The sequence below is a fragment of the Prinia subflava genome, chromosome 1 (assembly GCF_021018805.1).
Source record: "Prinia subflava isolate CZ2003 ecotype Zambia chromosome 1, Cam_Psub_1.2, whole genome shotgun sequence".
Lineage (NCBI taxonomy): Eukaryota > Metazoa > Chordata > Aves > Passeriformes > Cisticolidae > Prinia > Prinia subflava.
Window position 1 is genome coordinate 12,947,433 of NC_086247.1, and position 17,069 is coordinate 12,964,501.

The following is a 17,069-nucleotide window of genomic DNA, read 5'->3' on the forward strand; positions in this document are numbered from 1 at the left end:
AACCATCTGTTTGTTATGTATTCAGTAAAATAAGTAATGGAAAATGATTTTTAGTACAGCTGATGAGCACTGCATAAAGGAGATGATCCAGGAAAAAGGTGGAATGGTTTTATTTCTAATGACAAACTTGATGTGATTTTCCAGGCTGCTTTTCCACAGCCCAGTAGCTGAAGGCAGCATGAGAGCAGTGGCTGTGCCTGGGTGACCAGCCAGGGACAGACAGTGGCAGATATCACTGGAGATTTCAGTTCCCCGATTCCTGCTTTAATTATCAAGATGTAGCTTCCTCTTAGAGTTTGCGCCCTCTTACACCAAATGAAAGGGAATTAAAATTTTTGGGCTGTTTGTTTGCCACACAGTCCCCAGCTGCAAAATCTGCCTATAGTACAGAGAGGAGGCCCTGAGCATCAAAGCTGAGTGGGGCATTAACTCAGCCTTTCTAGAGGGAAAACAGCCCTTTGTGTCCTGCCCAGATAGGGCAGGATATCTCTGAGCAGGATATTCTGTCTCGATTCCCAGAAGCTCTTAGGACCATAAAATCAATGGGAATGCTCCAAAGAAAGTTTCCATGAACTTGAGCATGAACAAACCTTCTAGTGGGGTATGAAAGAGGAGTACATCTGTTTGCCACAATGTGCACCCCAAATGTCAGCACAGACTGTCAGGGAATTGGGGAAAATTTGAGATGCCCTGTGGCTGGTGTTTCAATAATTGAAAAACTAAAGTTGTGCTTTTTCTTTCCTTTCTGCTTTTTTTCTTTTCTACCTAAACATCACTGTCTGGTGGCATACCCATACAGTGTCAGCTAACAGGCAACTATTCTTGATGATGCAAAACAATCATTTGAGGGTAAATTAGTATTCAGTAGATTAGTTTAATGTTTTATCCTTTAGCACAAGTGTCCTACTACCATGCCACATACTTTATAGACTCTTAAGAAGTATATTGTTTGCCTATAGAAAGAAAGGCAGAAGGCACAAGACAGAAATAAGCTTTTCAGACAAATTTCATTTTGTGTTTGCCTCTGAGGTTTGGTCTCTGAATCTCAAAGAGTGATGATCTCCCCTGGATTATTCTTTTCAGATGAATCAGTGTTGTGTCCCTGAGTGAATTCTGTGTTGACTGTCCATACTTCTAGAGGGAAAAAAAAACCAAAACCCAACATAAAAGGGCAGATTTAAGGAAGAATTCATTTTTATGAGGTATTGATTTTCTCACTCAAAAATATTCCCTGCGATTTTTGTTTGCCCAGATGAACAAACCTTTCCTGGCCACAGGAGATCAACTGTTGATGCTGGGCAAAAAAATGTTAATTGCAGACAAATGTGAGAGAATTTCAGATTACAAGTAGCTGCAACATTTTGCATTTTACAGGTTCTCTATGGGAAAAGTAAGTACAAGACAGTACTTTGGCATCTACATATCTTACAGAGCTTCATACTTTATTCAACAGTATTTATCATTGAATTTGATGGCAGATGTTTAAGCTTTAGAGCAAATGCTGCTTCACCATGGAAGCTGGGTTCAGCTGCCTCACTGAGTAGCACTTGTATCTGTGGACCAGATTCCATCACCACAGACCGCTCAAGGACTTCTCTCAGTTCTTCATCTAAAGGGATGTTTTGTACAATTCATTAGGTAATTTTGGGGCATCTATGCCATCACCTGTGTGTCCAGCTGCTCCTGTGCTCGCTGCCTTGGACCTTCACTCTCACAAGAGAGTATGGGGGAGATGCGAGTTCTCATGCTCCCAACCACGTGTGTTAGGAATGTGCAGGGCAGAGCTGTGCTCAGGTGCAGATTTTGTTGCAGTGCACGGTTGTCAGAATTCCTGATGTGTTTCCAAATCCAATTGCAGGTTGGTTCATTCTGGCCCAGGAAAAGGCTCACCGAAGTCAGGGGTGGATTTGTCTTTTGCAACCCGTACCGGTACAAGACAAGGGATTGAAACTCATCTGTTCAGGACTGAGACCAGTCGAGATCTCTCCTTGTGGACCAGGAGTGTGGTGCAGGGCTGCCACAATTCTGCAGAGCTCATCACAGAAATCACCACATGTGAGTAACACCTGCAGTGCCACCATTTCCACACCTCCACACCCTTCCCATGACACTCGTGGCAGTTCAGGTTCCTTCTGCTGGAGGTGATTTATTTAAAAACTGTGTATGGTTAGGATTCTACTTGTTTAAAATACTGTCAGGTTCTGAGCCAGTCCCAGCTGCTGTGGTACCTGTGTCCAGTGACACACTCATTGTCATGCTGAATTTGGGGTTTGTTTTCAGCATGTTGTTTCAGAAACAAGTCTGTAGTCAGCCATGTAGGCCTGCATGTCACAGAGGAGTGATTGTCAGAGGTTTGTCCAGAAACCCACAGAAAGAGCATTTTTCTGAGATTCAGCAGACTCCTGCGAGCCTAGCAGGAGTTTCTCCTGCAAAGAGAGGAGGCAGAGAGAACTGGCACATTCACAAGGATGAATTGGTCATTTATTCATCCAGCTCTACACAGTAGAGCAGAGTAAAAAACCACAAACCAGTCTAATAACCACATTTTCATAGGCAGTAATTTCCTTCCCTCAACATCAGGGTGTCACTTCTCAGCGCTCCTGTACATGCAAAATCGATTGGAATAAAAGCACTTGGCTGCAGATGCTCTGGAGTGATGCCTTGTTTGGCCAGGTAGCTGCAAGCCTGGGGTGGCTCTGGGCCTTGAGGCCAGGCCTTTCTCTTCAGTGCCCCCAGGCTTTGCAGTCCTTCCCCTGCTAGCCCTACAACTGGCTGGGAATGTTGAATTTCATCTTCACTCATTTCCTAAAAATGTGAGAGCAGGAGCCAAAACACAAATCCTGCCAAAGGGCAGTTCTTGTTTCTCAAAGCTCAGGTAGAGCCACATGGCTGCTGCCAGGCCCCAGCCCCCATAGGGATGCTCTGGGAGGGCCTCTGATATGCAAACCAGCCAGAGAGCAGGAACCAGCTTGAGAACAGCTTCATCTCCTTGGTACTGTAACACAGATGCCATTCTTTCCAAAAGAAGAAGGGCATCAGCCCCTTCTTTTATCACAAAACTTTTATCCCACTACCAAGCATCTTTCTTGGTAGAATTGTTCCAAGAAAGTGATGGAATAGTGAATTTGAGATGTGAACTCCAAAACTCTTCATTCTTTAATTTGGCTCATGGCCTCTGTTTCAGAGCAGAGGGGAAGATGCAGACTTTCTGCTGCAGTAGCTATTATATACAATTATCTGGGCCCCTTTTCAATTACCACGACGCTAATGAGGACTCAGGAGCGTCTTCATCTTTGTCAAAATACTTTAGGGAAACCCTTTACAGCTCCTAATTTTCTCATGCACGGTGTGCCGTGTTTATTGATTTTGGCTGTATCTGTCAGATGCAAGAAGAGTAGTTGTGACTTTGTCAATGTTTGGAAGGAGGAAACACCAGTCTGAGCCTTCCTAAACTTCAGTACACTGTTTTTTGTCAGTATGCAGATGTATGATGCAACATGAAGAACTGCTTTGAAGTATGTGAGAGACTAAATTTTGCTTTCTTCTCCAGCTTGCACATACAAAAGCCAGGAGTGCCGCTTGACCATCCATTATGAACATGGATTCTCCCTTACAACTGAACCACAAGATGGTGCCTTCACCAAGATAATTGCACAATACCCCTACGAAAAACTAAAAATGTCCTCGGATGATGGGATAAGGATGCTTTATTTAGACTTTGGAGAAAAAGACGGAGAAATTGTAAGTACTGCTTTTAGCAAAGGCAACATGCGTTGCCATCTTTTTGGTTGTCCTACAGGCTATGGGGGTGGACAAGCACTAATGGAAGTTGGACTGGATGAGTACTGTAGGCTCCTTCCAGCTGAAATACTTTATTCCACTCTGTTCTGTTGGATTTTGACCTAGAGATGGGGCTCCTGAGAAGCATTTTAAAAACTTTCATTCTATTTTTAGTCTCATGTGAAGGGTGAAACAGTGCAGATGTTACAATACATGTCATCACAATTAGAAGCTGAACTGTTTCTTAATTACAATACATTATAAGCGTTTCTTGGCCTATCAGCTTTTGCCACACAATGTTGTTAATGCCTTAAAGCTAATTATCTAAAATTACCCCTCGTGGGTCCTACTACAATGAATCTTTCATAGTTCTATTTCTCCTAACTATCTAGTCTATTTGCAAGACCATCATTTGAAACTTGTTTCTAGTTCAATTTCTATCTCAACAATGTCTGTCCTATTCCATTGCATTTCTAAGTCAGCATTTTTTATCTCAGAGTTTGCATACAGATACTGTCTTGGTTTAGAAAAGATAAGGAACATTGCTCCCCTGGTTTTAACAGCTGGCCCATTAACAGAAGGCATCCACTCCCCTCTCCCCTGGAGTTACAAGAGATAAAGGGAAAAAAAAAAAAAACCACAAAAAACACAAGCAAAACAAAAAACAAAACAACAAAACAAACAAACCAACTCCCCCACCACACATCTCCCCAGCTGAGTTCAACAGATGAAATAGAATACACACTTTTTTTGGTTACATAACCCAAGACAGATACATCCTATGTGAGCCTTCTGTCAGGCTCTGAGAATTCTCTACAGATCCATTCCCCACATTGTTCCATTCTAACATTTGGCCAGTGCCAGGTTCCAGTATGATTATTTATACACTGTGCTTTCTAGCACAGCATGATCATCAGGCTTTAGAGGGAGATAAACTAAAAAGACAGTTAAAATTGTAAAACCATACAAAGAGAGATGGAAAAATTGCCATATTTAAGAAACAAACTGTAAATAGCCAGATGATAAAATTTTTGTATGTATCCATTTCACCTTTTTAAATGATTGAGGGTGAAAACTTAAGAATGAGACCTTATTAATTCCAGTGTACACACAAGGACCTCCTGTTATGACAACAAGCTATATTTTAGGTGTTTTTGAACCTGCAGTTGCTGAAAAAAAAAGCTACAGATGTTGTGCAAACTGTCTGTGTAGGCCTCTAAGCTGTCACAATGCCTAAAAATAAGGTGCATGTCCCAAAGAGCAGTTAAAATCCATTAATTGTTAATGTAAACATGGTCTTTCCTCCCTGATTTTCTCAGCAGTTCCTAAACATGGTGGGTGCTTAATTCTAAACATCATCTTTGTTAACATATACTCTGCAAACTGCTGATTGTCAGGCTTTTGAAGGGAATTTCTTACTAGCTCAATGAAGTTGATTCATGACTGCTGGAAAGGTGTTATGAACGAGTGTTTGAGATCGCTTAAAAAATCACCAGCAAGGGTAACAGCAAAAACCAGATTTAATATTTAGCAACAGCATGACAGAGTTCCTTGGCAAGATTCACTCTGCTGCCTACAGGACAGTTAAGTCACACCAAAGAAACAAAGCAACAACAAAACCAGGCAATCAAAATCTAGGCAATCAAAACAGACATGAACTGGGGACTATCTCTGGGGCTTGTGTGTGTGTGCTAAGGTGTGCGTATCAAAAGGATAGTGAAGGCAAGGATAGAAAGGAACATAGTCTAAAAACTTAACAGCACTCTGACTTTACAGTTCTTTAACTTAACTTGTACCTTAAACCTAACAATTTAACCAAGGAACAACACTTAACTTATAGCTAACTTAATGATTCAGCAGAGGAATAACACCATTTAACCCAATTTATGACTTCAAAGTAGAACATAGCTATTTAATATAAGAACAACACTCAGCAGGGTTTAACTTAGCTTATAATTTATGACTTAACCTCACTTACAGGCCTAACTTACTGAGATATCTAAGGTTCTTAAACATCTGAGAAAACAGCATTTCTCCCAATTTGCCAAAGCATATACACAGGTGCATGCACACAGACAGAGTCAGTGCAAGCAAGGTACCTGTGAAAAATCCCCCTCAGAGGTCAGGGAAAATCAGTTTGGATGCTTTTGCATCTCCTGACAGGTGAAGGGACAGGCCTTGAGGAGTGAGGGTACCAGCCCAGGAGTCACTGTTGTTTGGTGATTGTCCAAGCACCAGGTACAGCAGCCCTGAGAGTTGGCTGGCTCTGAGAGGCCCTGCTCAGAGAGAGGTGCTGGGCACAGCCTGCTGCAGTTCAGGAGAGCTCAAAGGGTTTCATTTTGGACAGCTGTTTATTGGGTCAGAGGAGACCTGGCTTTAGTTGTAACAGTCTTTCATTCTGGCCACAGTTTGGGTCGGCACTTTCTTTGAAAGTGTGAGAACAGGAATGTTGTGCAATTCAGGCAAGGAAAATCGTTTCCAAGGCTGTTCATAAGGAAAACAAGAGCTGCTTAGACAGCAGTAGCTCCTGGAGAGGACTGGTGTTTCTGATAAGCTGAAGAAGTGATGAGCCCAGGTGCTGCTTTTCAAGGCCAAGGCCTAACAAGCATTTCTCGATTGCAGTGCAGCCTGGAAAAAGGAGGAAGCAGGGCAGAGTGCACCACCATGGAAGGCAAACGTGATTTGTTTTGATGTGACCCTGTTGTTTGGCCTCTGCACATTGACAAGCCTGTCTTGCTTAGCAAGTGTGTGGCGAGATCATCTGAACCACGACCATGGAGAGCAGAGTCTGAGTTCAGTCTCACACTGGCTGTGAGAACAGAGAAACAGCACCAGCAGCTGAAGTACTTCAGCTGCACCAACAGCAGATGCACTGGGCATCAGACAGAGCAGTCCCACCACCATCCCAGGCAGAAACAGCCAAAAAAGATGGTGTTGAGCCTGTTGGAAAAGTGCTTGCACCATCTGACTCCATTTTCTGCTGCTCACGCAGGTAGATACAAAGCCAGAGGCCAGAATCTCACCTGTTTCCAAGATACTTACTAGTTTTAGTAACCCAAATATTTGCAGCTAAATGCAAAGGAAAAATGATATGGTGTAGAGAAGGGTTGTTATTAATAGAAGCCTGTTCAAAATACCAGAGAGCAGTTTGAGTACTCAGTAAATGATTTCTTGTTTGAGCTGTAATTCTCAGTGTGATTTTTTTTTTCCTGTACTTTCAGCAACTGGACCTTCATTCCTGTCCAAAACCAATTGTTTTCATCATTCATTCCTTCCTGTCAGCAAAGATCACAAGACTGGGCTTGGTGGCATAAGAGGGATCCATCTGTTTCTTCCAAGAGAGACGGGGTAACCACAGTGAACAGCAGCAACCTGTCCCAGCTGTCAGCAGACACCAGCCTGGGACTCAGGACTGGGCATTGGTCATTTCTGCAGCCCTCCAATGCCCAGGTTTCATTTTGACCAGCTAAGGAGATGGCATGACAAGGAACACAGGGGATTTCATTGTAAATAACGGGATTTTAAAATCCCATATGAGACCATAAAAGTGTGTAGTACCATACATGTAAATGTTTCAGAATCATAAATTGTGCCTATTTCAATGTACTTGTCTATATAAAGTAAAGGGCTATGCAGGCAAGAGCACTTGTTGGTTGTGTAAGCCAAGACTGGTTGGGGAAAAATCCTCTAAAGATTGTCCCATCACCTGAAAGTAAAAGGTTCTTTCAGTTATAAGCTGTGCACCTCTTCCAGAAGATTTTTCTTTTTGAGCATTGCCAGAACCTGTTGCATGAATACCCAGCAGAACCTGCAAACACACACCTTCCAGTTGGACACTCTGAAGCAATCCAGCTGTGCTCAGATAACAGCTGGAGGGCCCCTGCCAGGGGCAGTTTATTAAGATAAGATATTAAGATATTAAACAGCAACCACATCACCCACCTTCCTAGTGATAGAGCCAAGGCAGGACCAGCCATAGGAATGTGGGGGGACAAAGGCAGGAGTGTCCTTTGTTAATGAACACAGGATGCATTTTTATAGTGACTTCCCACAATAGCTTGGTGAGTTTCAGCTATCTGGGAGCCCCAGCTCAGGTAGAAGTTACCTGAATCCATTCTGAGGCACGATGATGCTTCTGCCAGCATATCTCCATGGCAGTTTCCCAGTAGAAAGCCATACTAAGATTCTGTCCTCCTACCCCTGCTGAGTAGTACCCAGCTTGCTCAGACAAGGCTGGTTGTGTGGTCTTCACAGAAGAACAAACATAGGGAGGAGGAAGACTTGATTTTATGGGTTTTTGAGAAATTTATTGAAGTAGCTCCACAACAGTGAGAAACATATGCCAGGGCTGCACTCCTTACATGGAACTGCTCCATGGGCATGACTTGGCAAGACCAAATTTCTTGCTGGGGTAATACAAGATGTTCATCTCCATGCCCACACCTTACTGGTGACTGTTTTGCACCACAGCTTACTGTTGTGACTCAATATGTGATTCACTGAGTTTCAGCCATATCCACAGCTTCTTGAGCAGCAAAAAGCAGGCAGGAACACTAAACCTTCAGCATCAGAGAGGATATACACAGCTTGCACCTGCAAGTAATAAACTGGCATCATGTAATCTGGTAGGAATAGGAAAAAGCAAAACAGGGATGCCACTTTTGTTGTTCTTCCTTTGTAAAAAGAACAGCTTCATACAGGGGTGGGGGTTTGTCTGCTTTTAGAGTTTTGCCCTAAATTCACACTTTGAAGGACAGGAAGTAATATACAGTAATGTACAGGTAGTAATATATTCAGTGTTTGTGGATGTTCAGTTTTCATATTACAACATTTCTTTTATTCCTATGAAGGCACATTAGCATTACTTGGCTGGCAAAGAGGAAAATTAAAAACACATTTTGGTTCCATGTTGTTTTTAAGCTAAGTTTGAGAGTTAAGCATAAGTCATGCTGTCTATTCACAGCATAAGAACATGGTGATTTCCATAGGTGTCTTAACCATCAAAACCAATTAAAATATAAGGATGATGGGCTGAATTCATAAATAAAATAATCACTGAAGAACAGCTCAATGCCCCATTGGAAGAGCAGCCCCAGTCCCAGCACCTCTCACCAGTCAAAGGCACGGCAGGGAGGGACCCACCCAGCTCTGCACTTTCATTTTATCGTCATGGTACTTGCACTTCAAAATTAATTCCTCGTGTAAATCAGCAAGGCAGGAGGTAACATGTTCTGTAACTTCCCAGTAATTTCCAGATGGACATTTCTCATTTAGTGACCACTGCCATTCACACAACTTTCTGTGGCAGTTATTTGGGACTCCTTGGGCTTGGAAGCTTCTAGGAGAGGTCTGAGAAGCTGAGAGCAGTTGGTACACACGGGGACAGGACTCTGAGGAGGAGCTTGTGTCACCTTACCAAGGACAAGGCTGTGTGAAGTCTTCAAAAACCAGTTCAGGACATTTTTATTGCTGTTCCAAAGTTTAACTTAAAAATTTGGAGACAGGCTCCTATAAAAGTTCCAGAGGTTGAAGTGAAAACTTGCATTTTGGGGGGTAGGTTAAATACATATGTAAAGTGTACTGCACTATTTCCTTCTTCCTTTTAACACAAATCACTGGAATGTTATACCTAACATGTATGTGCATTGTAAATATTACAAATTCCTATATTAGTGCCAACAATTAAATGACACAAAATGTAATCTAAGGTGCTCAGTACTATATGAAGTCTAAGTGAATAACAAAGCAGTTTGCAAAGAAAATTCATATTATATATATTTATAGAAAAAAATAATGATAATTACAGAATCTATTTCTTCATTTTCAGATTTTGGATTGATTCATATTTGGATGGGATAGACAAATGAAATATGAACCTACTCCACATTTATAAGAGTATAGTGAATATTTATATTTTAGAGGAAAAGAATATATTTAATAAAGTCATTTATTGGATTTTTGTGAGGTGAGCTTACTTTGTATCCAGATAAACTATCTGGAAGGCTGTCCTTTGGTTTTGGGCTGGGAGAAATACATTTAAACTTCAGTGCTTCTGTTAAGAATTCTCTTACTTGAGAGAACTGTTAATTGCATTGATGGTATGAATTAAAAACTTAAAATTAAAAAAAACCCTGAAATGCCACAGGGATGTTTCAGGGCAGGTCATTCAGACATCTCTGCTGAAGTTGCAATGCTTCCTCTGTCACTTATACTGGACTAGGTGGTAACAGAAGACTTACAAAAAATTAAGAAAAAGCAGAAATTTCTGCTCAAGCTTCTGCATTCAAGGCCTGAGGCCAACATGTGCCTTCTTTCTCTTATGAATGGTTATGGGAAAAGAGATTTTTTTTTTTGTCCTTTGATTTAATTCTTAACTTAGTGGCCCAAATAGAAAAGCTACCTGTGGGAATTAAAGCCTTTGCTTTTAGTCTGACCCAAGTTTTGACAGAACAGCCTCATGGAAAGCCTAAAAAGGGATATTCCAGAGTTTCACTCTTTTCACAAAATAATGATTATAAATGGAACGGTCTTATCAGAAAGTTTGTACAGCAGCTTCACCTTGAGAAAGACTGGGATACATATTGGAGCAAAAATGTTATTGGAAAAATGAGATCTAAAGTGTTTGTTAAAAAAAGAAATAAAGCTGATCTGATTGTGTTCAGGGAATCCTACTGGTGTTTCTAATAGTCCTGCCCTTCAGATGGAACAGCATCTCTCTTAAGGTACTTCAGAAATCAGAACAAGTCTCTTGACATGCTACCAAGCAGATCACCACCACAAATACCATCAGAATTTGCAGATTTTGCAAATAATTTTTGCAAATAACAAACCAAGTGTTTTTGTTCTGCAGAATGTTAGAATTTCCTCCTCCCACAGGACATGGCAGCACACTCCATCCAGCACTTTGCACTGGGAAGCTCAGCTGATTTGAAGAGGAGATTGGTCTGATTTTCACCCAAAAGCATTCTCAGTGTCCTCCTATCCACGCTTAAAAGTTAATTCGAGCTGCTTTGGTTTCAGCAGAAGCAGAATCAGAGCCTAAAGGAATTATGTGCTCCAGATCATTACACTGCCACTGATTTCTAAATTTGTTATTTTCCATAAAAGTCAAACTGGCAGATTCACAGCTATCTATTTGCTTAGTCTATTTACTATATAGAGAGACCATTATTACAGTATTTATTACATATTTATATATATACACACACTGTGTATATTACGAACACTTGAATTCAGTGGAGACTTCGATTTTAAAGAGCAGATATTAATAATATGCTCGCAAAATTTTGAGAAACTCAGCCTGCTTGCTGTAAGTGAACCCCCACACTAACCAGGGGAAAAATTTAATTTAAAAGAATGAGGGGAAAAGCATTTTAAATATTTAACAAAGATGATAACCTCCTGTTGAACATGATCACCTGCTTTTCCCACATGGGATTCGCTTTTCATTCTTTTTTCCTTCATCAGAATTTCCATGCTTGTGTAAATAAATATGAGGCATTAAGAAACAAATTTAGAAAACAAATAACAAGGGAGAACTGTGAATTGGGACAAAGAAGTTTGTGAATCTGGACAAGCATTAGTACCCAAGCTAAGTTCTGTGGTAGCCCAGTGACATCAATCATGTAATTGCTGTAACATTACAAGTAATCACATCACCAAGTAATTGCAACCACATCAGAGCTGTCTTACCCAGTCCTGTGGGGAATATAAGCACATTACATGGATGGATGATGTACTTCTGCATATAATACAGAATGTTATTATATCAGGCTATGCTATGTTATGTGCTTGTTATATAGGAAAACCTATAAAACCAGAAATGTGTACTGGTGAGTATGACTTATATCCTGACTTGCAAAAAACATGAAAGCAAGCACCCAAAATACGCATAATATAGACTGGATTTGGGGCTCAGCACTCACAAACAAGAAAATAATTTGAAATTCAGAGGCAAAGGATGTTACATTCTGCATCACTTAAGTTACAGCACATCAGCTGAGCTGCAGGAACTGTCAGGGCGGGGTTTTGGAACTACAATAGATGTAAAATAATTTGGTTTAGTGCTGTTACAGTAGACCAGGTCAAATTATTGCTGGCTTTTTTGTAGGTTAAGAGCATGGACAGGGACAGTTATCACAGCTCAAATGAGGCACAGCGTTATTAAGCCACAAAAATAAAACAGCTACCACTTGCCCAAAAAGTCACCAACACAAAAAGCAAATGAGACATGGGTAGCAGTGTATTAGTTCTGCACTGGAAATTGTGCAAAAAACCAATACATCAAAATGCTTATGTTTCCCTAACTGCTTTCCTGCTGATTATTTCAGGGCAGCCTTTGAGTCTACAGAATTAATTAAACCAATAACCATTGAGTTTTACTTGAAGTACAAGAAAACCAGTTCAAAGTATTAATTACTTTCCTGAAGGTATTTTCTTTGCTCGTGGCAGCTAGGCTCAGGATTTATGAAATGTAGAGCTTCTGTACTTTTACTTATCAACTTATGTATAATAATTAACTACAAAGTTTTTCTAACTACAAGTATATAAACTTCCCAAAATTAAGTACAAAATACAACTCTCAGTGGCTTGCGTGCACTTATTAAATGATTATTTAAATATCTCTCTTCACTGCATTTCTATTTTACCAAATCACTAAAACTGGGATGCTGTGGATTTGTGGCATTCTGCAGACAAATGTAATCCATCTTCCAAGCAGTTGTATTTGTCCTGGGCTTAGATGCACACAGTACTCACTAGAGCCAACTGTCACAGCAGCAGAACTTCAGAGCTCTCCTACTGCAGCTCAGTTAAACCAAGTACACACACACCCACAAAAGGTCTTGTAACGTTCAGGACAATGGTAAACTTGGGAACAAAGGAACAGAAGAGTTTAACTCAAGATCCTGTTAGACATGAAAAACCTCCTTAGGGCTCAGCTTTACACCAAATAGAATTAAACAGCGAATAACGTCACAAAATCAGGAAGGCTCCTTAGAGAAAACATAGATTTTACAGTATTAAGTCAAACCTCACATGGTTGAGTTTGATTACTTTTCCAAAACATTACATTTCATTTATATTTGTATTGCTTAATTTATTTTCCTACCAGGATAACATAGCAGACAACAGCCCCGCATATCTATCAGTTTTAATCCCGTTAAGTTTATATGATAAATAGGAAATCCTGAATACAAAACACTTAGTAGGAACTCCTCATCTCAACAAAATACTGACTTTAATAATTACATTATCCCAGCCAGGTATGTGCCAGAGACTTAAACAAACTGAGGCCAAATTAAGTATTTTACTGTGTTTGCAACACAGCTAGAAACTCTTTCTTCCCTTACATTTCAGCATAGCACAACAGCTCTTTTCCAGCCCTCACCATCCTCATTACCACTCTATTGCTTTGACTGTCTCCTCTTCCAGGTAAAGAAATCTCAGACCTCTCCTTAGGTATTTTTTTTCTAAGGTGTGTTACAAAGAGCATGCAGGAAATTAAACCGAAAATTCAGCTTGTAAAACAAAGAAACTTTCTTTAATGGGACTTCGCATCAAGTTTCAAGCCATGCTTTTTTCTTCCTTATAATATAACACAGAGATAACTATGATTCAAATTCAGATTATGTTTGTTTTCAACTGCAGAATGGGAACTGTTCTTAATTAGTGTATAAACTGTTAATGATCCATGCTGTAAACAGCTGTTTATACAAGAGCAAGCTGTAGTCAGTAGAATAGAGATCTTCACACAAAAAAGTAAAACAAAGTAGTAGTTAATCAAAATTAAATATGTGGTGTTTTTATTCATATAAAAACCAAATACACTGGTTGAAAAATATACAAACCTTTATAAACCAAGTCAAGCTATATTCCTTTTAACAAACATAATAAATACACATATAAAATACAACCTCTTTTCATTTGAATTAAAAAAAAATTAAAAACTATCAGCATAAAAAGTTTCCAACCTTGCTCCCGTGCTTGAAGAATGAGTCTATAAAATTACACTGACCAAAGTCCACCCAGTGTGCAGATCTGTGCATGGGACAGTAAAACGCTTCTCTAGTCACAAGTGCTCTGTCTCCACAGCTCCTGGGATGGTGCGAACAGAATCCACACAGTGCTTCTACTTGCCAGTCTTCTCCAAAACCCACTCAATCACCTGGGCAAATAAATGAGAAAGCAAACAAATTACATAACTCCTGACTTTGAAAGCAAATTAGGAGCATCTCACAGATTTCATCAATTCTTTCTTTAGTCCTTTGTCACCATCTGTGTGGTATTTACTACACAGGATTTAAAAGCAAACTACTCAAGAGAAGAAAGTGTTGTTAATAAACTGAGTGGGAACAGCATCACCCTAGAACTGTATTTAATCTTAGAGAATGCTTTGTCTTTTGGAAAAGGCATTTTTAGAACCCTTGAACTGAGATACTTCACCCCATTCCTTCCATACACCAGCAAGAAGGTGCACAAAATGCCAAACAGCTCATGCTTCCAGCAGTAAAAGTAATGCCAGAGAAGAAAGAATAAAGGATACTTTGTGCACTACTGTATCTACCATCATTATCACTGCTGCTTTCCAAACAGGGCAGTTGTTCAGATCACTGACCAGTCCTTGGCAATTATATATTTGTAAAGTAATTTAAAAATACTCTCTAATACAGGCTGACATAAGCAGTTCAGGAGAAAACAATTTTTAATACTTTTGCCAACAGCAAACATACAAAAAACTCCAATTTACTGCCCAAAGATGGAGGTGAGAAGCAGTGTATCAGCACAATGGCCCAGTTCAACACCAAACATCACAACCCACAGAGGTTTGAAACCTTATCCATACAAAGCAATCCACGAAGGAATACAGCACAGAATTCAGCAAATAATGCTCTCACAGAATAACTTCTGTGGGGATCTAGCAGCTTTCTTGAGAGTGTGTTCTATTACTTACCTACTTCAGTTCAAATTCTTCCATTTAATTTATGATTATGAAAACTGCACTGTAATTATGCATGACACTTTTTTTTCCCTTTTTTTTTCCACCCCAAATCATGAAGTCACTTCAGTGTATCTCTCAGAACTCAAATCAGAGTTACTTAATTTCTGGAGGAATACTTACTTCTGTCATTTGATCTGTGTTGCTGTTCATGTAAGTCCCACGTTATGCACAAATAACTCAACCTGATATCCCTTGTGCTTACAGTTACTCACAATCCTAAAATTACTGAATTTCATTGCTTCCTTTAAAAATACTATTTTCTTTTATAGACTTTTACCACTTCCTAACCTTTGAAAGGTTATTTCCTTTAACACAAGACAATAAGAAATCCCTAAAATCTCATTTCTCTCTTTCGTTGTTGTTGTTTTTGTTTCAGTGATGTAGAAATATTTATTGTCTTGATTTCCATTTCTCACTGTGGCACATCATCTCAGCAACTGCAACTAACATCTGGAAATTCTGCCTTGGGACTACTGACAGAGAGTTTGTGTGAGATCAGAGTGAAACGAGACCCACAGCCAAGGGTGTGCACCTCTTCATCTCTCAAAGCTGTGGATAAACCATCCTGTGGCCAAGGGCCACAGCAACATTTAGCTTTGGCTATGTACAGGAACAAATAAACACATGGCCTTACCTGTTTAGCATTGCTGTTTGCTGTTTTCTTCATTTCATCGAGAAGTCCTCTAGAAGTTTTAAGGTCCTAAATATGAAACAAAAAAGCCACAGAAGTCAGGAAACTCATACAGTCACTGTAATTTGGACTATATGGGCCCTAATAACCAGGGTGGTGTTACACTTTTATCACCTTGTTCAGAACAGAAGAATTATGTGACTTTGCTTTTTTAATAAAAAAAAGGAAAATAATTTAAATCTATTCCAATGGGTTGCAGGTTTCCTTACAGCAGTCCAAACCTAGTACTCAATTATGACTGAGTCTTCCTAACCTTCTGTAAATTTCTGCACAATTTCCACAACTTTTTTTCCTACAATGATATTCAAAGTTCTTACAGTCTTGATTGAATTCCTGTTTCTATATAAACCTGCAAATCAGCTGTGAGTTTATCCTGTAATACAGACTTGTAGCAAAGAACAAAGATGCAGACATCAGAAAAGAAAATCAGTGCAGAAAGGGGAAAAATCTAGAACGGATTCTAGAATCTAGCCTGCAATCTGTTTTGCAGGCCATTTAATGAGTCCAGCCTAGTCGACTCCTTTAAACAAAGCAAGAACAAAACTTCACCTGAAGAGAAACAAAATTCATTTACTACTTGTCTCCAGAGGAAAATGACACCTATGTTATGGTGCTTTTGAATTACGCAGCACATAAAAGGATTCAAAGGACTCCCACAGACTTGGAGCTACAAGACAGTTCAGGAGAACAAAATCCTGTGTTAAAACCTCTCTCTAGAAAGGACAGGATCACTGCCACATTCTTCCTTTTCCTTTTCTACTTGGAATGGAACCACAAACCCTCATTTGCTCTACTCACACATCCCTACAGGCAACCCTTTCTGATTTTGGATTAGGAGATCTTCTTTCAGGGCATATTTCAGGGAGATTTGGGAGCACCTAAAAACTTGTACAGACTGCAAAACTGTGTTCCAGTTATTTAAGAAATAGGTACTTATCAGCAAGATGTTCTGATTGTAAACATCCAGTCCTGTTCAACTTTCCTTTAGCTTAAAGCACCATTACTGAAGTTGGCTAAACTGAGCTGGTTCACCCTTGGTGGTAGGTTAAACACGTGCAAATGAACAGAGCAGCAGCTCAGTTTGTGAGCAATAAACTTTTAATCACTCCATACTGTAACTCAATTTTGTGCTCAGACCAAGTAACATGGGCTTCAGCATGGACTCACAGTCTTCAAGGTATTGTGGAAAGAATTCTCATCTCCTGCTAGACATGAGATTGATGCAGTTCTAGAGGGTGCTGCTGAGCCAGTATGGGAGAAACAGAGCACATTAAGTCAGGAAACTGCAATTTCTAAGTCACTTCTGTAAGCTACTTACTGAGCCAACAACCTTAGAACAGGGGAGCAGCTGAGCTGTCACAGCTACAGCTGGGAGATGCTCTATTGTTTCCTCGGCTGTGGCAGCTCTAGGAGTGACCTGACCCAACACTCCCATGCTTCAGCATATTATTTCACTATGTATAAAATGCTACTGCTTTAGCAGGTTTTAAAACAAGCAAAACTTCACCAAAGTATATTGTAAAACTACCTTCTGCATTTGACAACAAGTCCAAAGGTTTCTCCACACAATCTACACACTACTAACACACCGCTGGGAAA

General features: G+C 40.0%; 2 protein-coding genes across 11 annotated transcripts in view; one reads left to right on the plus strand and one right to left on the minus strand.

Moving 5' to 3' along the window:
• The window catches only part of SNTB1 (syntrophin beta 1), a 119,591-nt gene extending 104,280 nt beyond the window's left edge, over window positions 1–15,311 (plus strand). Inside the window, exons 5-7 of one of the 2 annotated variants that reach the window (XM_063419937.1) lie at window positions 1,859–2,055; window positions 3,551–3,741; window positions 15,156–15,311. In XM_063419937.1, the coding sequence (XP_063276007.1) occupies window positions 1,859–2,055; window positions 3,551–3,741; window positions 15,156–15,158 (391 nt within the window). In that variant the 3' untranslated portion in view covers window positions 15,159–15,311. Of the gene's footprint in view, window positions 1–1,858; window positions 2,056–3,550; window positions 3,742–7,001; window positions 10,447–15,155 lie in introns of those variants that run through there. The other variant, XM_063419854.1, reaches the window with a different exon arrangement.
• MTBP (MDM2 binding protein) overlaps window positions 13,561–17,069 on the minus strand; it is a 29,472-nt gene continuing 25,963 nt past the window's right edge. For all 9 annotated transcript variants that reach the window (XM_063419752.1, XM_063419646.1, XM_063419486.1 and 6 more), the window contains 2 exons: window positions 15,414–15,479; window positions 13,561–13,945 (listed from right to left, as the gene is read on the minus strand). In XM_063419752.1, coding sequence (XP_063275822.1) covers window positions 13,910–13,945; window positions 15,414–15,479 — 102 coding nt within the window. In that variant the 3' untranslated portion in view covers window positions 13,561–13,909. The remainder of the gene's footprint in view (window positions 13,946–15,413; window positions 15,480–17,069) is intronic.